The sequence below is a fragment of the Heteronotia binoei genome, chromosome 5 (genome assembly GCF_032191835.1).
Source record: "Heteronotia binoei isolate CCM8104 ecotype False Entrance Well chromosome 5, APGP_CSIRO_Hbin_v1, whole genome shotgun sequence".
In the NCBI taxonomy this organism is placed as follows: Eukaryota; Metazoa; Chordata; class Lepidosauria; order Squamata; family Gekkonidae; genus Heteronotia; species Heteronotia binoei.
The window spans coordinates 115,240,441-115,264,178 of NC_083227.1; the positions used below are offsets into that span (position 1 = coordinate 115,240,441).

Here is a 23,738-nt window from a genome sequence, read left to right on the forward strand (position 1 = left end):
TCAATAGAATAAAAAAAATCTGACAAGCAAAGCCATAAATATCTATAAAACAACACTGAGGAAAGGAAGCCTATACCACCACTGGCATCAATATCCACACAAAAAGAAAAGAAAATTATCCACACACAAGTATCTTCATAGGGTGTGGGGGAGGAAGTGATTTTGCCTGCTGTAAACCAAGGCCATGAGACCTTCGCAGCCGCACCACAGATAACAGCTGCAGTAAATAGGACGATAGCAGCAGCTCCTATGCTTCAAAGACTCTTATTAAACTAAAGAGCCAAAAAACCATTTAACATTTAACAAGTCCTCACTGGCAAAACAGACTTGAGGGAGAGTAAAAGAGAGAAAAACAAAAGGCAAAATAAAATCTCACGGAGAGCAGAGAAGAAGCAGCCGCCTCCAAGGTCCACCCCCCCGGAAGTCCCGGCATCAATATAGAAATTCAAGGTATAGTGGCTGCCTGGCATCAAACTGAGGAGGCTACCAGTTTGTGCTTTCTGCCACTTACATGCTGACCCGCAGCACAGATCCTCCTCTTCCTTGTACCACAAAAGATATCCTCACAGACAGAATTCAGATATTGGAACTACACGTGTGAATTCTCTCTAGATCCTTCTCTGATATGGCTGTGCGTGCATATGTTTTTGTTTTGATCTTCTTTGTCTGTGAACTGCATCATTTTGTTCCTCCTCTTTTCTACCAGTCATTAATTTTGGGGCTTGTTCCTTCTTCATAATTGTCAGGCTATACCTTGAGTCCCCAGCCTTTTCAAGCCTGGGGGCACAATTGCAATTTTGAGAGGGGGTAGTAATCACCAGCCCCAAATGGCTGTCACAGAAGGTAGAGCCAAGCAATACCCTCCTCTTTACTTTTCAAAAGAATTGCATGGCAGCCACACTGAACTTGTCAAGCTACTTTATATAGAAACTGGCCACCGGTCTGCCAAGGTTAGTATTATCTGTACTTTGGTTGGAAGCATGATGCAATCACTGGAAGGACAGCAAACTGGGAGAAGGAAGCTCCTGAACACATCTCTCTTCATGCTGCAGCTTAGCACCCTCAACTCTAAGGCTAGAACAATGTTCCAATACTGGGCTTTGGAAAAGAAGCACATGGCACCAATTGGTCAGGCTTGAAGGAAGAATGAAACTGCACACATTGGCTGAGGAAAACCCGCTGCTTATTAGTACTTCTGGCTCTCCAGTGGCTATGGCTGCTATTGCAGACATGGAAACCCTTCTGTTTAAATGCAGGTAACCAATAACAAGCTTTGGCTTTCAATGATTCTGCCTGTTTTTTTAAAAAGCTTAGCAGACACCAGCGGAAGTAGTGGCAGGTGCCATGTGAATAAATTGTGATAATTAGTAATCAACTTGAGGGCTTGAGTATGGCGGTGGAGGAAGTGGTGAAGCTGGCTGGGGAGGGAGAGGAGGTGGCGACCAGCAAGCTTAATGACTGCGGAAGCTGGAGTGAGTCCCTCCCCCAAAGTTATCTAATCTGGGGTACAATCTCCCCCAAACTCCATCCACTGGATCAGCATCATCAGTGGACTCTAAAACCTTGAACTTTGGTTTAGCATACATTTCACATTCTTTTGCAACAGCATCTTATTACAATCATAGCATATATCCACAAATCAACGTAAGTAATTATTTTCTTCCGTTTTACAGAAGTTATACAAATTGCATGCACACACACACTATGCAATTTGTACATTCCCTCAGCTGGCCAATAATCATTGAAAGAATAAGGAAGGCAATCTGAAGTACAATAATGAATTAAACGGGACATAGGATAATCAGGAGAGTACTCAGATACAGCTTCCCAATTTTTAACCAGACACTGGAGAGGGCTCAATCGCTAGCCAGATCTACTCTGCTTAACTTCCATTGTGGCCTGATACAACATGGCTTCTCTTATGTTCTCATACTTCCTCTTTACCTATATAAGACCATTTGCCAAGTTCTGCTCACGACCTGAGTACGATCCTGGCGGAAGCTGGGTTCAAGTCGTCGGCTCAAGATTGACTCAGCCTTCCATTCTTCTGAGGTCGGTAAAATGAGTACCCAGCTTGCTGGGGGGAAGTGTAGATGACTGGGGAAGGCAATGGCAAACCACCTCATCAAAAGTCTGCCAAGAAAATGTCGTGATGTGAAATCACCCCATGGGTCAGCAGTGACTCAGTGTTTGCACAGCGACCACCTTCTTTTTTTCCCCTTACTATACTTAAGATTTTTCTGTAAGTTTTGCAAAAACAGCTCCCTTATCTCCCATCTCCAAAGCTCTTATTCAGCTCTGTTCTCAGACATACTCTGTTATGTCCCAGACACTGTGCCTTCTTACCCAGTCTACCATATCCTGTTTCATACTTCCTGTTATATTTCACTTGTCCAAGATTTAGCTTGCCTAAGCTGTGTGCAGCACTATTAGAAACAACATTGTCTAACACTCTTTAAGATCTGTGATGGCATGGCTCTGGCCAGCTTGCTTAAAGAATTATTCAGCCTGAATTAAAGTCATTTAAAATTGTTTTGGTCTTGCTATCTTGTCCATCATAGGGATGGCTAATACTAGGATTGTTTTTACATCACCTACCTGATCCTTTTAACTGGAGATGTTGCGGATTGAACCCGGGATCTTCTGCATACAAAGCAGATGTTCTACCATTGATCCACATTCCCTCCCCAATTATGCACAACTCTAGTGTTACCAAATTTGACAGGCTGCCCTGCTGCACTTTATATATTCCTTCCTCCACTCGGATAACAAGATCACATTTTACGCTTTGGTATGTTTAACAACCAAGGCACTGATTAAGTCTTTTTATTAACTGTTTGTACTGTTGAAAGCAGCTTATTAGGTGCCTTTGAAATTTTATTTTATGTAGATGTGGTGATGACTCTGTCTGCATATCAATCACGGCTGATCTATGATCACAACAGATGAAGTTAAGTTGCCTGCTTTCCAGCTGAGGCTTTGCCAGTAGAATGGGGTCAGTTGCTACTACAGTCCCTGCTGCAGGCGCCCTGCTGAGTTGAGTCTGCTTTGCATAGAAGCTGCTGGGAAGAGCGGAGGTGGTCTGACTACTTCCTTTTCTGCTTTGCCATCTCTGCTTTGCTCTCTTTTACAGCAGCAAAGCTTCCAGCATCCCCTCACCCACTTTCTCCCTCTTCTGTACTCACTTCCCCAGACAGAAATCACAGGCCACAACAAATAACAGGATGAAAAACAAAACCAAAGATAATATACCCACAGGGACTGGATGCCTCCCACACAGGGAGGATACATGCACAGATAAGTGAACATTTCAAGCTACGAAAATCCCAGATGACAAAGCAATTTATAGAAACAGCAATAGCAGGTCAAAACAGATCCGCACAAAAGACATAACATGTAAAGCCACCCTAAAGTGCACATTTATGTACAACAGGAAAATTTTCCAAGACTACCTTAGTGTGTGAAATTTTTGTGCTATAGGAAAAGTTATAAATTGCTTGTTTGGAGAATATGATATCAACAGTGATATCAACAGTGATAAAAACAGCTCTTTTAAATACGACCACCTGAACTTTGCAGAACAATCTGAAAAGTTAACAAAAATTTTAAAAATAAACAAACTGGAGAAGTGACTGCAACCCAGGCAAGAAAAACAAGTGCTAAATGCAATCTCCTGAGGTCAGTCTGCAACACAGCCAGGCACTTCTAAGGCAAGGATGGACTGAGCAGACTGCAAGAAAGTGGCAGCAGGAAGACAAGATGCCATTGGGACAGAAGCAAAGAAGTGGAGGTAGCCGGGGGGAAGGGAAGGAGGAGGTGGCCCAAGTGAGGCAGCAGGGAGAAGAGGAGCTGCAGTGAGGCAGTCAAGACAATGGGAGGGGGGAGCAGTGTATTCAGGATGAAGGAAGAAGGGGCCAGTGGCATGCAACTGAAGTGGGGGCCAGCATAGGAAACTTCTAGAGAGCAGTCCTAAGCAGATCTACTCAGAATCCTACTCAGAGGGTACTCCCAGGAACATTGCCAGAAGGAAGTCCCTCCCAATAGACCTGACTAAGACTCAGGTGGGTAGCCTGTTGGTGTGAAGCTACAGAACAAAATTTGAGTCCAGTGACACCTTTAAGAAGAAGATATTGGATTTCTATCCCACCCTATACTCTGAATCTCAGAATGGTTGCAATCTCCTTTACCTACTCCCCCAACAGACACCCTGTGAGGTGGGTGGGGCTAGGAGAGCTCTTACAGCAGCTGGCCTTTCAAGGACAACTCCTGTGAGAGCTATGGCTGACCCAAGGCCATTCCAGCAGCTGCAAGTAGAGGAGTGTCCAACAAAGTTTAATTCTGGGTATGGGCGTGCATACTTCACCAGATACATTAGAAGAGATTTCCCCAATTGTTACATACAGGTGGGGAGGTTAGTTGCCAGGCTAATTAGAGTCAAGATACATAAGTACAGCTAAGATTGGAATAATATAGTTGGTAAGGTCTGTGAATAACAGCAAATAGCATACAGATAATAAGAGTTAACAACAGATGTGAGAACTTTAGTCCAGTAGTACCTTTAAGACCAGCAAAGTTTAATTCTGGGTATAAGTAACTTATAACTGAGGGATTTAGCTTGTATAGTGAGATAAGAACTAGGGGTGTGCATTCGATTTGGCTGAACCAAATAAACCTCCAAATATCCCCTGATTCAGAAGTATACGGCACCGTGTGTGTATGTGTGTATATGTATATATATACACACACACGCATATATTGGCCACTGTGTGACATAAGAGTGTTGGACTGGATGGGCCATTGGCCTGATCCAACATGGCTTCTCTTACGTTCTTATGATGGCTGGGCTAATCCTCCAGCCATCAGCAACATTGTTGTTCTTTTGTTTACTTGGGTATCCAAGTAAACACTGTTTTCTGGCTAATCACAGAGCAGTGGTATTTTTTGAAATTGCTCTGTGTAGGGCAAGAGAACCTTTTTAAGGAGTCTGCCTGGCTGGACTGCATTTCATTGCTGCTGTGTTGGTGTGAGAGAGACAGATTGTGCTGTGCTGGCCCTTGGCCTCAGCTGCTGCCTCTCTCTCTCTGCCTTGTCTGACCTGCTTGGAGAAGAGAAGACATCTAAGGTAAGACAGTCTTGGGGTTCTTGTTTTTATTTTAGTTAGGATAAAAGTAAAAGGACTTTTTAAGACTCAGAGTCCCTTTACTTATCCAGATTTGGGTGGGTGGGTACTGGGTAGCTTATTTGGGGTTGTTGGGGGCAGGGCTGGAGAGCTGGCATTTGAGAGACCCAGAACCAGCATGCCCGTTGTGCTTGGCCAGCTCTCCCCGCATTGTTTGGGGCAGGGCTGGAGAGCTGACATCTGGATTTGCTGCAGCCAGGTCTGCAGAGCAGACCTTGAGCAGATTGTGTTTTGTGTGGCAGTGACGTTGGCAACTGGGTTTATATTGGTTCCAGGCCAGCAGGGTTCATAGAGTAGATAGATGGATGTAGTGCATTTGGGTCCTATAGAGATTCTCTGGTGTGAAATTAGGTTTGGCTTTGGGTGCCCCAGGAATTGGACCCCCTGGTCCAATTTTTTTTTGGCCTTGTGGGTTTTGTGTGGGACACTGCCCTGAAGCTGCACAGCAGTTTGGGGGGCTCTCCTCAAAACCACCTGCTCCCCAGAGCCACTTTCCCCATGATAATTACAGTGAGGGATGTGGCCCTAATTGGTTTTTTCTCACCATTGGGAACAATGTGCCTTTTGGGGTGCCCACAGTTGGATGCAGTCTTTTTGAGCCAGGGGGGTTGCATGCGGGGAAGTCCCCTGAAGCTGCCCTGCAGTTTTGGGTCCTCTCCCTCAAACCCCCCTCTGGCCAGAGCCACTTTCTCCACAGCAATTATAGTGGAGGAAGTGGCTAATTGGGCTTTCCCCAGCATTGGTGGCAATGGGCCTTTTGGGGAGCCCAAAGACAGGGACCCCCTGGCCCAATCTTTTTGGGACTTGGGGGTTTTGTAGGAGAGAGTCCCCTGCGGGTTCCCTGCAGTTTTTGGGGCTCTCCCTCAAATCCCCTGTCCCCCAGTAGCCTCTAATTATGCCGTATGTTTCCATTGATTTCAATGGCCCTTAGGGTATAATGTTGGAATGGGACCACCTGGTCCAATCTTTTTTGGGACTTGGGGGGTTTGTAGGAGAGAGTCCCCTGCAGGTCCCCTGCAAATTTGGGGGCTCTCCCTCAAACTCCCTCCCCTCCAGGCGGCTTCCAATATACCCTATTTTGCCATTGATTTCAATGGTCCTAGGGTATAATGGGGCCATATATTCGGAAATAGCCACGCCTCTACCGTATATGCGGCTATTCTGAGTACCGGTATTCAGAAATATACGGTATTCCGAATATTTTGGCCCCCTATATTTCTGAATCTGATTAATTCCAAATTATTTTTTTTTTGCACGCCCCTAATAAGAACCCAATATCTCTGTAAGCCCTGGGGCTTCCATTGTTTTGAATGCTGTAATATTTTGTAATTCAGCAATCTACCATTCCAGTCTGTTTCTGAAATTCTTTTATAGTTCAATGTATCTTCAGTGACTAGACACCTATATTGGATGATAGTGCTCTTCCACAAGTACTTGGGGGGGGGGGCAAACCTTTTCTTTCATGAAGACAGCCCCCCAGTCTCAAACAATTCACCCACACTAATACATCTAATTTGAAGACAATAAACACAGATGCCAACTTTGCTGCCACATACACCCAGACAACACAATCACTGTAACTAACATTAACTACACCATGCTTGTCTTCTAACACTATATATGGAATTAAATGCCAACAATGCCCTTCAGTTCTCTACATAGGACAAACAAGTCAAACCCTATGCCAGTGGTCCCCAACCTTTTTGGCACCAGTGACCGGTTTTGTGGAAGACAATTTTTTCGTGGACCGGCCGGGGGGGGGGGGAAACAATGGTTTTGGGATGATACAATTGTGCACTTTGTGGTGGTTAAGTGTACAGACCCTTATCTGGGAGAACTGGGTTTGATTTCCCACTCCTCCACTTGCACCTGCTGAAATGGCCTTGGGTCAACCATAGCTCTCAGCAGCTGAAAGGTCAGCTGCTCTCAGACCCACCCACCTCACAGGGTGTCTGTTGTGGGGGAGGAAGATAAAGAAGATTGTGAGTCACTCTGAGATTTGGAGTGGAGGGCAAGATATTTTATTTATTTATTTCATTGGATTTATATCCCGTCCTCCCCGCCGAAGCAGGTTCAGGGCGGCTCACAACAGTAAAAATATTTACAGGTTAAACATTAACTAATTAAAATCTTACAATAAAACAATTAACACATTTTTAAAAACAGTTTGGTGCTAATAATGATAATACATTCCAGTAATTTCAGTCTTCTTGAGTACCCTCATATGTGGCTATGCATTAAAAGCAAGTTGAAATAAAGCTGTCTTGCAAGCCTTGTGGAACTGAACAAGATCCCGCAAGGCTCTTGCTTCTTCTGGCAGTTGGTTCCACCAATAGGGGGCCGCTATAGAGAAGGTTCTCTCCCGAGTGATCTTCAGTCTTGCCTCCCTCAGCCCAAGGATCGATAACAGGTTCCGTGTCCCTGATCTAAGTACCCGTTGGGGAACATATGGGAAGAGACGGTCCCTAAGGTAGACAGGTCCTTGGCCATATAGGGCTTTAAAGCTAATAACCAGCCCCTTGTAGTGAATCCAGTACACTATCGGCAGCCAATGCAGTTTCTAAATAAGTAGGGTGACAATATACATCCTTGTCGAACTCCTTTTCCTATTCTAAACCAATCAGTTGTTTCATGTCTTTTCCTAACAGTTGCATCTTGACCCTTATACGGGTTTCTCTGGAGACATGTGAGGTAGTCTCGTACTCCCATCACTTTAAGGACTTGCCAGTTTGTTGTGATCCACACAATCAAATGCTTTAGCGTAGTCAGTGAAGCAGAAAGAGAATTTTTTTTGGTACTCCCGTGCTTTCTCCATAATTCAGCAAATGTTGGCAATTTGATTTCTAATTCCTCTACCTCTCTGAAACCCAGCTTGTACTTCTCGTAGTTCCCAATCCACATACTGCTGAACCCATCTTGCAGGATCTTTAACATGACCTTGCTGGTGTGTGAAATGAGTGCAACACTGCAATAGTTTGAACATTCCTTGGCATTCCCCTTCTTTGGGATTGGAATATAAACTGACCTTTTCCAATCCTGTGGCCACTGTTGCATTTTCCAAATTTGTTGACATAATGTGTGCATCACTTTAACAGCATCATATTTTAGGACTTTGAATAGCTCAACTGGGATACCATCATCTCCTCTCGCTTTGTTAGTAATGCTTTCTAAGGCCCATTTGAATTCACACTCCAGGATGTCTGGCTCATGGTCAGCGATTTCACTGTCATGGTTGTCAAGGATATTGAGATCCTTCTTGTATAATTCTTCTGTGTATTCTTGCCACCTCTTTCTGATCTCATCTGCTTCTGTTAGGTCCCTACCATTTTTGTCCATTATCATGGCCATCTTTGCATGAAACCCTTGATTTCTCCAATTTTCTTGAAAAGATCTCTTGTCCTTCCCATTCTATTATTTTCCTCTATTGCTTTGCATTGTTCCTTCAGGAAGGCCTCCTTATCTCTCCTTGCTGTTCTCTGAAAATCTGCATTCAGTTGGGTGAATTTTTCCTTTCACCTCCACTGTATATTCATAAGGGATGTGATCAAGATCAAACCTGAATGGCCAAATGGCCAATTGGATTGGCTGCTACAGACAGCCAATAAGGTGCCTGGGGACAGTTTAAACCTTCCAATAGTTCAGGGAGTAGGTGGTATAAAACCAGGCTGAGGCCTGATTTATCAAGTTAGTTTTGATAAATCACAATAAAATGAGCTGATCGCTATGATTGGCATCCTCATCCTTACCATCAAACCCAGTATGTAGCAGTTTGGATGCAGGAAATCCAGATACAAATCCCTGCTGGATTGTTGGCCTTAGGCAGGGCACTATTATGAGGCTCACTTTTGCTGAAGTGTTTTGGGAGCATGTCATCTAACTAAAAAGATGGGGAGCAGTCTATATAGAATCATAAAATACTGGAGGGGGGCAGGGTATAAAGGGCAGAGACAATGGAGACAATGATGAAAAGCCTGCACCTGTTGAATTTCCAACTGTCATGCAAACTTTTAAACGTGTAGGTTTCTCCAGCTGAAGTCTCACCCTGTACCTATACACACTTATCTTTTTAACAAATTTCTGTTTGGGCAAGATATAGGTATCTGTAATGTCCCCCTTTGTGGGTTCCCAAGTTGAGTAGTACCTCAGGCACTTGTTCTCGGGTCCATGCAGCAGAGACAAACTGGCTCAAAACATCAACCATTTATTTGCAAGGAGAACAACTCCAACCACCAACATCTTCAGCTATTGTAACAAAATTGGAAACTGAAACAAGAGCTTCATTTAATAGAACCAAACTAAACCACACAGATATTAGGGAATGAGCAGACTATTCCATTACATAGATACACATATACTACAGTATCAAGCCTGTACTGTGGTTCCTGGGGGGAAAGTAAAGTCAGATCTACACAAATTCATTGAAAGGAGCTGAGTCGGACTGGGCTGCTGGTTTCTTTAACGCTTTTTTGTTCATTTCCTGGCCAAGCACAGACTTCTCGTTTTGTTTTTCTTTCTATCCGCCCAATTACAAAGTCGGGTGTAGGGAAGCTATCTAACTCGAAGGGAAGTGAGATGATGCTTTAAGTTTTGCCAGGGGCACTACTTGGACTAAAAACCCCGAGAACTCCTTATGCCTCCGTAATTCCTATTTAGAAACAAAAAAGCAAACCTCACCCTACATTTTGACGTTCAGTCTTGCTTCCGTTTTCTTTCTTCCCACTCTCTCAACACCGGTCAAGGGTTCTATTCGGACACCCAACGACCAAGCAGGATCGTCCTGTAAACCCGATAACTTTTTTGGGAAATGACATGGAAGAACCGCAATGAAAGGGACCGCCTAATCGCGCCGGCTTTATTTTTTACATCGCTTTCTGGGATTGCCACCATTCTTGCCTCGCATATGAAGGAGTCTACTGGGAATCTGAAGTGACAGCTACTCTGAATAGAACCGGTAGGGTTTCTTTATTGGGTGTGCCTGATGACGTTACGGAAATGTGACCTTTGTCGCCGGAAGGGAAAACCGGTGATTGTGTAGCGTCCAGCTCATTCTGGTTCAGTTGCTATGGCGCTTTCTCCGTACGTGCTGGCCATGCAGGAGTTATTCCGGGCCAACACACGGAGTCGCGAATTCCCCGCGCACGGGGCCAAGGTGCACTCGGTGGCTTGGAGCTGCTGTGGCCGCCGCCTGGCTTCGGGCTCCTTTGACAAAACCGCCAGTGTCTTCGTGCTCGACAAGGACCGCCTGGTCAGTAGCTATGACGCTCACAGTGCGGAGTGGAAACCGGGCAAGCGCTACTCATGTAGGGCGCAATCCTAGGCATCTCTGGTTGGAAGTAAGCCCCGCCCCGCAGGTTCAGTGTGGCTTATCCCGTAATAGGTGAAGCCTTGCATTGTTCAGTGATCATGGTCTCCACTTTCCAACCCCCTCCCAAAGCTTTATCCCTAATGATGTTTAAACCCGAAACTGCTGTTGGTTTTGCGTGGTGGTGGTTAGGTGAAGATTGGCTAGTTACAGGGCTGCTTATGAGATGTACAATGTTCAAGTCGTGCTCATTTGATTTAAACCTTTTTTTAAAAAAGAGAGATTACTATTAAAACTACTTTTTCCCCGTAGGTAAAGGAGAATAACTACCGTGGCCATGGAGACAGTGTGGATCAGTTGTGCTGGCACCCTAGTAATCCAGATTTATTTGTCACTGCATCTGGAGACAAAACCATTCGGATATGGGATGTCCGCACTACTAAGTGTATTGCTCCTGTGAACACCAAAGGTGGGTGGTGCAGTGTGTATTGGATGAGAACTGTTTTGATTCTCTGGGTGGGGGGGCAACACAACAAAAAATCTGAGAAGTTATCTGCTCCCCTCTGGCAACTTTGGTTGCTTGGTTCTCTGTCAGTGTCTGCTTGGTATTTCATAGTTCTGGGCAAACCATGAAATGTACTTGTGTGCGTGTAAAGTACTGTCAAGTCGCAGCTGATTTATGGCAAGTGGCTTTCAAGCCAAGTGAGAAGCAGAGGTGATTTGCCATTGTTTTCCTTTGCAGAATCTTCCTTGGTGGTCTCCCTTACAAATATTGATCCTGCCTAAAGCTTTACAGATTTTATGAGATCGGGCTGTACCTTGCTGCTTTTCCTCCCAAAATGTCCTTTTAGTTTAGTTGTATTTTGAAAGCCAGGAACGGACACAAGAACAACAGCATACACTGGCAGTGATAAAAAAAAACTGAATATGGTCCATATAAAATTTTTTATAGAAAAACATTTATTGTGCTTAAAAGCATGTAATACAAGACCATATGCACTTCGTCTTTTAAAATCAGACACACAAGGCATCTCTTTCAGATACAAAGGGGTTGTATATCCTTACGTAATGAAATTGTAAAGGCTCCAGGTTGACTCAGCTGTCCATCCTTTCGAGGTCAGTAAAATGAGTACCCAGCTTGCTGTGGGTTAAGTGTAGATGACTGGAAGGCAATGGCAGACCACCCTGTAAAAAGTCTGCCAAGATAACGTCGTGATGTGACGTCACCCCATGGATTGGTAACGACTCAGTACTTACACAGAGGACTACCTTTACCTTTTTTAAAATTTAATTTACATGTTTTTGATGACAAAATAATTTAGTTGTGTCTTTCAACTTTAGAAGTTCATGTGTTGCCTGAATTATTCTTGGTCCATGTTTTGAATGCCCATACAGGGGAGAACATTAATATCTGCTGGAGCCCTGATGGGCAGACTATTGCAGTAGGGAACAAAGATGATGTGGTTACCTTCATTGATCCAAAGACGCATCGGTCTAAAGCTGAGGAGCAGTTCAAATTTGAGGTGAATGAGATCTCTTGGAACAATGACAACAACATGTTTTTCCTCACCAATGGCAATGGCTGCATCAACATCCTCAGGTACCTTCAGCATGACCTATACTAGGAAGGGTAGCAAGCAAGTTGGCTCCCTTCTCTTCAGTCCAGGTGTTGGGAGAGGCAAGCGCCTTCTGTGTATATCACTGGCATTTCTCAACAAGGCATTAAGGTCCAACATCTTCTTGCCTTGTTCTGGCTCCTACTATTGCCTTTGTGTCTGTTCTGTGTTGGGAGGGACTTTTGTTATGTCTTTAATTTTCTGTATTTCAAATTTATTGCAAATACTCTTTTTCTGAATTTGTCATTCACAAAAATATTTGCCAGATAGTATGCTAGTCAAAGTGAGCTTGCACATTCCATTCATAGATAACTGAGCAGAGAACTGTTCTATCACACAAGGGCTTTAAAAAAGAACTTTATCAGATTTTCATCTAACCTTGAAGGAAAGCTAGGATATGAAAGTTGCGGTTTGCACAGAAAGTTAAGCTGTATCCTAATAAATGACTGTGAAAACTTGGTGAACCCTGGCTTACTGGCTGACACATAAGGCATTCCTGTGGAGGCACATGCAGTCTCTAGGAGTGGCATAAGCACATGTCTGACAAGAAGAAGAGTGCAGACCGACTACCTTCTTTCCCATATCCATCAGTGCTGCAAAGCAGTCGTGTGCCTCTTTTATTTCTGAATAATGTCATGGGGGGCATGTGTGTCACTTTTATTCCAGTATTTTTTTGTAGCTGGAATAGACATGAACTTTGCTATCCAGTTGTGCCTAATCCCATTTATAGAGGTTGTGCAGTTGGTAGACCTCAGCACTATCTAGTAGATTCTGTTTTACATTGGTAGGCAAAGCATTTCTAACTCTTCTATAGCTAGGTCAAGGAACAGTTTTCTTCCAGCCTACCCCCAGTTCCATCTCTTTTTCCTTTTCTGCAGCTATCCAGAACTTAAACCTATTCAGTCAATAAATGCCCATCCCTCAAACTGCATCTGCATCAAGTTTGATCCGATGGGAAAGTATTTTGCTACAGGCAGTGCTGATGCACTGGTTAGCCTCTGGGATGTGGATGAGCTAGTGTGTGTGCGATGCTTCTCTAGGTAAGTTGCCATGACCTGTGCTAGACACCTTTCCCAGCTGTTGGGGCTACACATATGCCTATAGTGTATTTGTGTAACTGGGGCAGGAAATCCAAGTTTCACTTGTTTTTCAGTGTCATTGGCTATGACAGTCCAGTAAAGAGATATTGGGGTTGTGGTGAAAAGGTCAGACTGGCTACTATTGAAATAAGATGCTACTCAAGATGGGACTGATGTCTAATTCAGGAGAGCTGCTGTTCTTGACTGTGCTCCCAATTCTCTCTCTGTTTGCTTACGTGTTTGCAGGTTGGATTGGCCTGTGAGGACTTTGAGCTTCAGCCATGATGGGAAAATGCTAGCTTCAGCATCTGAAGATCACTTTATTGATATTGCTGAAGTAGAAACAGGTAAACACTGTTGTTCCTGTTGCCTGTTATGAAAGTAGTTTTAATGCCTTTTAAAAATTGTCTTCTTGCAGAGGTGCTGTAATTGTGGTGAGGTCTGGTCCTAAAATAGTGCTGGCAGAGTTATATGTGGTTGTGGTTGGTGAGAGTTCAGGGCGCAGCATCCAGGATGGGCTTCAGAGTGGGTGGTGAAGTCATTCTGGTTCTGATGTCCTTGAAACTATAGTGCCTTTGGGAGCAGGACAAAAGGGAGGAATAAATAACCAAACATATCAAACTAAAGAAAAAATATTAGTTTCAGCTATTGTACAATAATTTTTGGAATTTCAGCTCAAACATATCAAAAAGTTGAGGGGACAAGGAGGAAGTCAGAAATCTAAGTCATCAAGTATGTTTTCTTCTAGCTATGCTAAAGTTGATAAGTCCATTCGTCTTTAATGCAACTGAAAGTTCCTTTGTCGGTAGTTCATGTAGGGACACTCCATCATGAGAACCTACCCAGTTTTCCCCAGTCCAGTCATAACGCTTGGGGCCACTGGTTGGAGAGGACAGCCATATCTGTTTGTTTTGATCACATACATTCCCATGATTCCACCTAAGCTAACTCCAGTCCCAAGGAGACATCAGGAATAAAATGCTTGTCTGCCAGATTCTCAAAGAAATCCATTAATGACTCCAGTGTTTCTTCAGCCAGTTTTTCATAGGTAGGCTTACCTAATGAGCTCTTGTCATTGACCATCCCTACACATCTTAAACACATCAGCTGAACTCTCTTGGTTTTGACCATCAGAACATGGTCTACCGAATGATAGTGAGAATCCTCCAGCTGACTGTAAAGGAAGGAAGAAGCTGCTGTTTTTCCCCTCAAGGGCCCTGCTGCCTCCTTCTGCCACCCAAAGCCCTGGTTCAAACTGCAGACTGCAACGCAGATGGCAAGCAGAGAAAACACAGGCTCTGCTGGGTCTCCACATGCTTACACACTGAGTCCTGTGGGAAGGCCTGGTCTTCCATAGCAGTTCCTGCTTGGTAACAACCGAGAAAGGGGAAGGCCAGCTATAGTGCCTATATTCTGTGTGTCTGACAAAGGGCATAAAAGATCACTCCTAAATATCAGTTGTTTTCTATGCTGTCTGAAAGCTTCTGGGCTTGCACTGCCCTTGCAGCTTTTCATAAAACAGAGGATGGACTGCAAAATTCTTCTTAAGTAATACTATTGATCCACAGTGGGCTAATATGGGCTGTAGTTCATGAAAGTTTACAGTGGAGTAAAACTTTGTTAGTCTTCAAGGTGCCACTAGATTCCTGTTGTTTTTACTCCATTAAAATACCTTATTGTGCTGTAAAGATGAGCCAGTTGCTGATGTCTGAACAGTAGCTGGCCTGGTGCAAGTGCTTTTCTAACCATATTATCTCTGTTTTCAGGGGAGAAACTCTGGGAAGTGCAATGTGAGTCCCCAACCTTCACAGTGGCTTGGCACCCAAAGCGACCCCTGCTGGCCTTCGCCTGCGATGACAAGGATGGCAAATATGACAGCAGTAGGGAAGCTGGCACTGTGAAGCTCTTTGGTCTCCCTAATGACTCATAGAAGAAGCCTTCTGGAGACTGTATGGCCTTGGGTTCTGAGCCAGCATTAGGATGTTCACTAATCTTTGCTGTGGTTTTGTTCTGAGTTTGCTGTCCTTTCTAGAGTAGGAGCTGTACCACAGCTGGACATTCTCTTATCCAAAAAGTCTGCTTTTGGAAGTTCTTGCAAACTGCCTGATCATCCTGGTGGGCTCAGGGTCTGGCCAACCAAATTATCTTCCCCTTTCTGGGGCACTTGCTATTTTTTATTACAAAGTGGGATGGGTGGCGGAACGGTCCTTTGTTCAGGCACTGTAGCAGGCAAGACCTCTTGCAGATCTTGTGACTGATGATCCCTTCTGGTCTTCCCATGAGGATGGAGAGGATCTGAGAGGAGTACAAGTTCGCCTGTAGTCACATTTGAAACCTTTCCTGCTTGGAGAATGGTTAACTTGCCCTTTTTGGAGGCAGGGTTTGTGTGTGTTGTGTGTCTTTAATTCCAGTCACATTTTGGTATTACAAAAGGATGATTTTTTGTATGAATCATTTTTATAGTTTTAGAAAACATTGTTCCACCAAATGAATAAAATCTTGGTGTACTGTAACTTTTTTAAAAAGTTAAACTGCCAGGAAAATACTGCCACTGTAAGAATTACTCAGTGCACCTCTCTCTCAAATACTGTGTCCTTGTCTTATCTTTTCTCTCCAAGGAGCAAGTAAAAAAGCACATGTGTGCCGAGGGTTCTGTTGAATATTTTATTTGTTTTATTTTAAAATAGAAATGAACTCTTCTGAAGTGAGGCCTAAAAGTTGTCCTTCCTGTACTTTTATTATGAGGATATTAATTCTTTTCCAGTATCATTGCAGGCACCTGTTATCTCTAGTTGCTGCTGCTTCAGCATCAATTCTGGCTTGGTTAGCACTTTTTCTATAGAGCTAACCCTAGCCAGCCAAGGATCTTATGTAATGACATCATGATGCCTCGTAGCCAATTAGATTGTACTGTCTTGCTGGTGTTACTGAAGGCAAATGGAGGTAACTGAGTGAGGAAAGAATTTCTGAAAAGTAGTGGGTTTAAACCAGCCAACAATCTCCATAAATCCAATGCATTCGATCAGTTTACATTTCTACAGGTGGACAGATTCCCCACCCCGCCTCCCACGGAAGCATTCAGCTGGATCCTAATCAGTATGTATTTATGGATCAGTCGTAGTAGTGATCAATTCTTTTATGCAGAAGTTAAAATAGTAGAGCATTTCTTTCCTGGGGCTGACTTTGTGAATATTGTGCTATCAGTTCTTCATCCCTACATGTTGTGGGTTATTTCTGAGATACTTGCAGGCAACCTGATGTTGTTGTTTGTTAATCTGATGTTGAAAGAACCCCGATCAGCCACAGCAACTGCTGCTTTTCTGCTGGTTCCTTTTTATTTAAACAAACTGCTGCTTTTACTCTGCAGTCAGCTGAAAGTTCACCAGTCACTTTACAAAATAAAAGTGTAAACATAAAACCACTGAGAGAGCCAAAGAATAAAATATACAAGTTAAACCATGGCACAAAATTATCATTCTATTAGATAAAGCAGAAAAATACAGGGCAACAATAACAAATGCTAAAGAGATGGAAGAAGTAAAATAAAAGCAAGATAGATAACTTTCATTGTCAATTGATAAATACCTGGGAACATATACTAGCACTGACAATGTAATTGATTTGGCTCCTGGCAAATAGGAGTGTGGAAAGAGTTCAAAATATGAGGGACCAAATCAGAAAAAAAATCTCCCCCGTGGTCACCCACCCTCCTCAAGATGGGAGTGTAAACTCTGAAGTCTGATACCTCAGATTCCCAGCCAGCTGCTCCAGAATACATTGACTTATGGTATCAAAAGCCATGAGGGGTCCAGGAGAATCAATATTGTTGCACTCAGGGTCTCTTCTGACAAATCGTCTGTTCAGGCAACTGAAGCCAGTTCACTTGCAAAGATGGACTGGAAACCAGATTGAATTGGGGTCTTATACAAAAACATGATGTTGCACTGAGACCATCTGCTTGAGCACATTTCCCATAACAGATATTTGCTACTGGCCTACAGTCATTCACATCACTTGAGACCTGGAATGGCCTTTTCAGAAGAGACTTTACAGTTACCTTCTTCAAGCCCGTACATACCCCATCCTCCCTCAAAAGAAGCATTTATTATTTCCTCGTGAAGATACCCTTGTTGATGACATCTGGCAAATGAAAAGAAATACTTGTTTTTACTGTGTCATGTGATTGGCATGACCTGGGACAGCTATTTACTTCTGCACTGAATATATGACTTAAGGAGTTTAGTGTGGATCTTACCTGCTCACATTTTGCTACGTTTCATTATCTTTTAATTTGTCCAAGTAATTTTCTATATAGCATTTACTCCTATATTTAATAAACCATAAGTATAGGCATAACATTTCATTTATTAGATTTTTAGTTGCCACTCCCCCAAAGGGTCTCGTGGCAACTTACAACATTAAAACCAATAAGGTAAAAACAGAAAAACAAATATAAAATATTAACATTCAAATATTAAAATATATGGTATCACCATGCCACTATTAAAAAAGACCATATATGTAGTTACCTTCCAAAGGCCAATCTAAATAATTCAGCTTTGCATGCCCTGCAGAAACAAAACAAGTCCAGCAGACCACAGGGGCCATTGAAAATGCATTCCACAGGGTAGGGGCCAGAACTGTGAAAAGGCTCTTCCCTTGATAATTTAACAGCCATCCTGGGGCCAGACACCTGTGAGAGACCTTTAGACAATGACCAAAGGGAGCCTGGGGGGTTGCAACAGAAGTGGCAGTCCCAAAGTTATGAGGATCCCAGACTGTTAAGGGCTTTGAAGGTTAACACCAACGAATTGGATATGGAGACTAATTAGTAGCCACTGCAGAACTGGAGTAATATGAAGTGACCATGATGTTCAGTCAGCTGCATTCTGGAGCACCTGCAGTTTTCAAAGGATTTTCAAGGGTAGCCCTTCATAGAGCAAACTGCAGTAGTCCAATCTGGAGGCGAACATTTTATGAATCAATGTGGCAAGGTCTGACCCAGACAAGGAGTCTGCTGGTGGGTCAGGCACAGATGAAAAAATGCTGACTGTGCTACCATGGACACTCATCCACTGATAGCACAGACTCCAGCTGCACCCTGAGGCTCTTTAAAGAATCTACAGCTGTCAGCTGGACACCAAGTCTCAAGAATGACCCTCCAGCTAGCATCTCAGTCTTTCCCAGCTATATGGTCTCTGTCTTGGATGGATTCATCTTCAGCCAGGTCCCCATTAACCATTGGACTAGCACATCCATGCACTGCGATAGTGCCTGCCCTTTCTCTAGTGAATTTAGAGTGTTCACATGAAGTTTCCTCCCAGTTTGTTAATCATGTGAAGTTAGAAATGGTAACTTATCTAGAATTTCTGAGTGAATACGCACAATTTTAGTTAGTTCTCTCTATCCCAAGACCCACTTTCCATTCCTTGTCCCATACTCAGTTCCCTTGATGTAGTTGTGTGCTTATGGTTTGTTAAGTAAAGGAGTAAATACTAGTAATGTAAGGAACAAACTGCCAGTGTTTTGGCCTATCACTGTTCAACAGTTGTCTTCTGTCAGCCCTCTTTCAAGTGCCTGTCTCTTACTGTCTGTACTCTGCAAAGGCTTGTGTGAGTGTTAAGGAAATCTTTCCAGAGTCAGGCATTGAAAGTTGGAATGTACAAAAGAATTGTAGTACGTTTTAACCTGAGTGTGCACAATGCCAAATTTACTTGAAAGGAAGATGATGTAGAATATAAGATGAACCCACCCTAAAAGGTTATACCCCAAAAGATCTTTATTATACAGTATAACTGTAACTTGTATGCAAGTATAAGATGTGTCATTTTTGTGAGTATGCAAATTTGGGGGGGGGGCAGTCCTGCATCTGAGTAAATGCACTACTTTCTGACTTATACTGTGTGTCATGGCATATTATTTCCACTAGAAAGCAGTATGGTCCTTGCAGCATGCTAATTTCGCTAGCTATTCTGGATACTTCAGCTTCAGATCAGGTGTATTTTTGCCATTTTCCTTTGGGTTCTTTTTTCTCCCAGTTCTGTTTATGTTTACTCTGAAAACTTATGAAGTTCATTGGCACTTAGTCTTACACATTTGATCATGGAAATGCAACTGTTTTCTAAGAGCCAACAGTATTCTAAACTTACAAACATGAAGATTTGCTAGATTCTAGGTGCTGGATGAACACAGATTACAACCTTAGCAGGATTCTTGTTGGACCAGGCCCCTCTGTTCCAACTGTCATCTGAACACAGTGTCTGGTCGCTGGTGTAATTTTGGGGGATGATGTCTAGGCAGGAAAGGTTAGTTAAGTTGCTCTCATTCTTTTTGCAAAAAACCAAAAACCAGCATTGAATATATCACGAATCTCTACTTCAGTCTCTGTTTTTCCATGCAACAATATGCTAAAGGTTTAAGAGACAAACCCTTACACTGAACCTATTTGAATACAAACTCTGTGTGGGACTGGGCTGATACTGTAAGCAAAAGTACATTTGTGTGCATATGCAAATATGAATTTGGTTGCTACAGTTCCACATAGCTGCCCTCACAGAGATTTCTGTTATAGTTTTTGATCAATCCTAGTATTGAGCTAATTTTTAGAAACCCTACTCCCCAGTTTGCATTGATTGTTCCCTATCAGGGCAGCTGCAACGCTAGTAAGATATGTTAGGAGCCTCTTCAAAGGGTTGAGATCAAAGGGCTGTGGTCCATGAATTATGGAGATGCTAATGCTGTAGCCTGCAGGAAACACTACTTGGCACTGTCTGGTGCCCTGCTATTCTTCTGAAAGGAAGGCAGTTCTCTGCGGAGAATGGAGAGACCCTACCAAATACCCAGTTTTGTTTCCTTAAGGGAGCCCTAAATCATTTAAATAGTTGGTTTGTATGACATGCGTATTGGCAGACAGATTAAGCTATGCCAGTGGATCTTGTAAAATTGCAGGGGCAATGTGAATTGGAAACAGATTTGGCATCTGATAACAGGGACAAGGACTGTACTTAATAGTGCAATCCCCTGTCCCCAGCCCAAAGTTCTTAGATGGGATAAGAGAAAGCTGGAACTGGACTGTGGGCTCCTACTTCTGGTTCAACTGAGACAATGCCTTTCAGGTGATCTTTTGGGATGTTCCTAGCTTGACTTGACTACATTTTTGCTCTTGAAAACTTCGGACTGCTCCCTCTACCATCTGTGCATGTGATGAAGCAAAGTGTTCTTTGGAAAAGGCTGAAATGCTGTCTTGTCATGGATAGGTAAATATATTGTTATCCTAACAGTTTGAACCTACTTAGGTTTATTCAGAAATTCATCTTGTATTACCTCTATGCATAGGATTGCAGCTTTGGAAAGTTCAGAACATTTTTTGCTGGATGAAGAGGAGTTAATAAAGCACTACATTTAGTAGTGGAAGATGACAGAAGTCTGTTATAGAAGTCTAGAGAGTGTAGTCAAATATGAATTTCCTTTCAAGACTTCAACAGTGTCACATATAGAAGGGAAATTGGAGTGCACCATTATTAACGTAATTGATTTGGTATAGGAATAGGCCACATCCCTTTATTCTCTCCACCAAGTCCCTTTTATCAAACCTTCCTCTTTGTTTTGAATCATTCCTATATTATATACTGGATGCCATGAATGCTCAAGGACTATGTCCAAAGACAATTTTTTAAGGAAAGCCCTGTTCATGTCTCATTATTTAGCCCCACCTTCCGCAGCCAATTGTGGAGTGGCTCAGAATTTATCATACATAACTATTATGTGTCTTCATCAGACACCATGATGCTGTCTCATAATGCTTGCTCTTTGATTAATATATTCTCTGTATTGTTCATATGTTGTGGTACCGTTATGTTACTTTTAAAGCTTATCTGCTTCATAACAATATGTGGAATTGTGTGTATGATTATTCTTCATGTGTATTTGCTAATTACCATTTTTTTTGGGGGGGGGGGTTCAGCTATACTGGTCTACCATACAGGAGGGATAGAAACCATTCTAGAAGGCTTACTGTTAAAGCTGCCTTTTAAATGTTTTATTAGGGACTGTCATTGCCTCCTAAACCCTTTGGGGGGAAAACTAGATTCCTCTAGTAATGCTTATGAACCACTATAGACAAGAATAGGTGTTTCTGGTATTATCCAGGAATGGCTGCAATTTTCCCCCATTTCTTTTTGTTGGTGAAACACTTAATTCTTGCAAGAACAAGGAGTCAAACTGCTCCCTATGTTTCCTCCAAGCCTAATTTAGGGCTTGTTCTCTGCTTTATTTTTTACAGGTGCTATATACAGAGCTCTGTAGCAAGTCCAAATCTGTCTCATTGTTATGAGTACAAAAGACTATGGGTAATCATGATGTTCTCTGTAAAAGGTCACCTTCCAGCAATGTTGACATCCTGTAATGTCCTGACACCCATTGTAACCTTACCACCATTGTTCCAAATGAGAAGTTACAGTGCTTTTTCCTAATAACTGCAACAGTGAATTATACTCTCCCAGTTTATCTGCATAGAGCCTGATTCTCCCCCTTTATGCAGGCCCTGTCCTATGTGACTCCCTGCGCCACACACTGTGTGGGTTCCATAATTCTGACACATCCTCAACTTCCCACTTTTGCCAGCAGAAAAGCTGATAGAATACTACCCAGTAGATGTGATTCCCCCCCCCCCAAATTGATACCACCCATAAGACTACCAGAGATAGATCATTTAAGGGGGGAGGGAATTCCCAATAATTTGGTGGGTAAATGAAGAAGAAGAAGATATTGGATTTATATCCCGCCCTCCACTCTGAAGAGTCTCAGAGCGGCTCACAATCTCCTTTACCTTCCTCCCCCACAACAGACACCCTGTGAGGTGGGTGGGGCTGAGAGGGCTCTCACAGCAGCTGCCCTTTCAGGGACAACCTCTGCCAGAGCTGTGGCTGACCCAAGGCCATTCCAGCAGGTGCAAGTGGAGGAGTGGGGAATCAAACCCGGTTCTCCCAGATAAGAGTCCGCACACTTAACCACTTCACCAAACTGGCTCTGCTAAGAAAAGCCCAATGAGTTCAATAACCCCTTCAGTTCTGGGTGTCTGGGGTGTGATGATGACACATAATAGTTATGGACGATAAATTCAATTTCACGGGAAGTGTTTTGCAGAGAATTACTGAAGGCAGATTTAATTAAACAAAGCAGCTTTACCATTGGTTGCTAACTCTAAGCAGAAGCTCTGGGTAAACAGATAATTGGGGCTAGTAGGATGTTAGTAAACGCTAATGGATGAGGCTTTCTTGATTAGCTGGCTTTGTCCAAGAGCAAATGCAGGGCTCAGGGTGAGGGTGGAAAGACAGGTGCTGCTTTAGGAATGGTGACAAATATACATGAAGCAGTAAGAACTTGAGCTGAACCCTCTTGGAGTAATCCAAGGATCTTCTTCGTGGTCTCTGTGCAGTCCCACACATGGGTTTTCCTATCAGGACGAACCCTACCTCGGAGATTTTAAATAGCTAGCCTAGGCGTTATTTTTGGCGCGCACTCCCTCCCGCTCTGGGGAGCAGGCATCCACTGCGCATGCCTGTAGCGCGAGGGAGGCGCCCAACCCACTCAGTTTCTTTCCAACCGCCGCCCGGGATAGTCCTACCTCGTTGCGCTCCTCACTTACCTCAGATATCTAGCCTTCGTTTTCCTCAAGTTTCCTCTTATTTCATCCTTCGCTATTTCTTCATATTCTTATCTTCAAAAAAAAAAAAAAAAAAAAAAGATTTAGATAAATATCTTCCCCGCTTTTTCCTCAGACCTCCCTTCCCCCACCCCCACCCCCCCCCCCCCGGGCGTATGGAAGGAAGGGACAGTAAAATAACTTTCAAAAGGTGCTCGCGCTGTAGGGCGAAAATCCCTACATCGGACGGGCATTCGCTTTGCTTGTTCTGTTTGGGAGAATCCCATAAAGTGGACGCCTGTGCGCACTGCCTTCAATTTTGCAAACAGGCGCGAAAAAACAGAGCCGCTAGACTCAGAAGCCACTTAATGGAGTCTGTGCTCCAGCCTGATATGTCGCAATCTTCGTCAGCAAGTAAGTCGCCTCCCCTACTGACTCCCCAAGGGGACGGCGCAAGGTCGGCAGCTTCAGTGGCCATTGCTCCCAGCAAGCATAAGTCCGGCGATGCCGCGAAAGCCGGCGACGGCGCGAGAACGTCAGAACAAACGGCCGCGGCGACTAAACCAAAGGGCGGGAAGCACACTAAGAAACATAAGCATTCCGACCCGAAGGGCCAGAAGGATTCGAGAAAACCGTCCGATCCGAAGGCTCCGCGGAAACCGACAGACCCGAAGGACCCGAAGATTCCGAAGGACTCGAGAAAATCCTCCGAACAACAGAATGAGCCTGAGACGCAATGCGAGCCTTCCACTCCCGGATCCGACACCCAGGAAGTGACCACCCCGGCTACGGAGTCGCCGCACCAGCAGACGGAAGAAGTTATTCCCATTCCGTCCCGATCCCCTTCCCCGCATGGATCCATGCTAGACCCTGCGCTGGAGCCGATTCGAGACCCGCAACAGTGGACTCGACACCACAT

General features: G+C 43.6%; 2 protein-coding genes and 1 pseudogene across 2 annotated transcripts in view; 1 reads left to right on the forward strand and 2 right to left on the reverse strand.

Moving 5' to 3' along the window:
* SIMC1 (SUMO interacting motifs containing 1) overlaps positions 1-9,920 on the reverse strand; it is a 72,529-nt gene extending 62,609 nt beyond the window's left edge. Inside the window, exon 1 of the mRNA XM_060240216.1 lies at positions 9,854-9,920. The gene's annotated coding sequence lies outside the window, so the exon portion shown is untranslated. The remainder of the gene's footprint in view (positions 1-9,853) is intronic.
* A 239-nt stretch (positions 9,921-10,159) lies between these two features.
* On the forward strand, positions 10,160-15,836 carry THOC3 (THO complex subunit 3). The gene is made up of 6 exons (XM_060240218.1): positions 10,160-10,424; positions 10,794-10,950; positions 11,877-12,081; positions 12,976-13,137; positions 13,423-13,523; positions 14,943-15,836. The coding sequence occupies exons 1-6, from the start codon at positions 10,242-10,244 to the stop codon at positions 15,104-15,106; spliced, it is 972 nt and encodes a 323-aa protein (XP_060096201.1). The 5' UTR covers positions 10,160-10,241; the 3' UTR covers positions 15,107-15,836.
* Positions 13,905-14,491, reverse strand: LOC132571011 (frataxin, mitochondrial-like; annotated as a pseudogene).
* Positions 15,837-23,738: the final 7,902 nt, after the last annotated feature.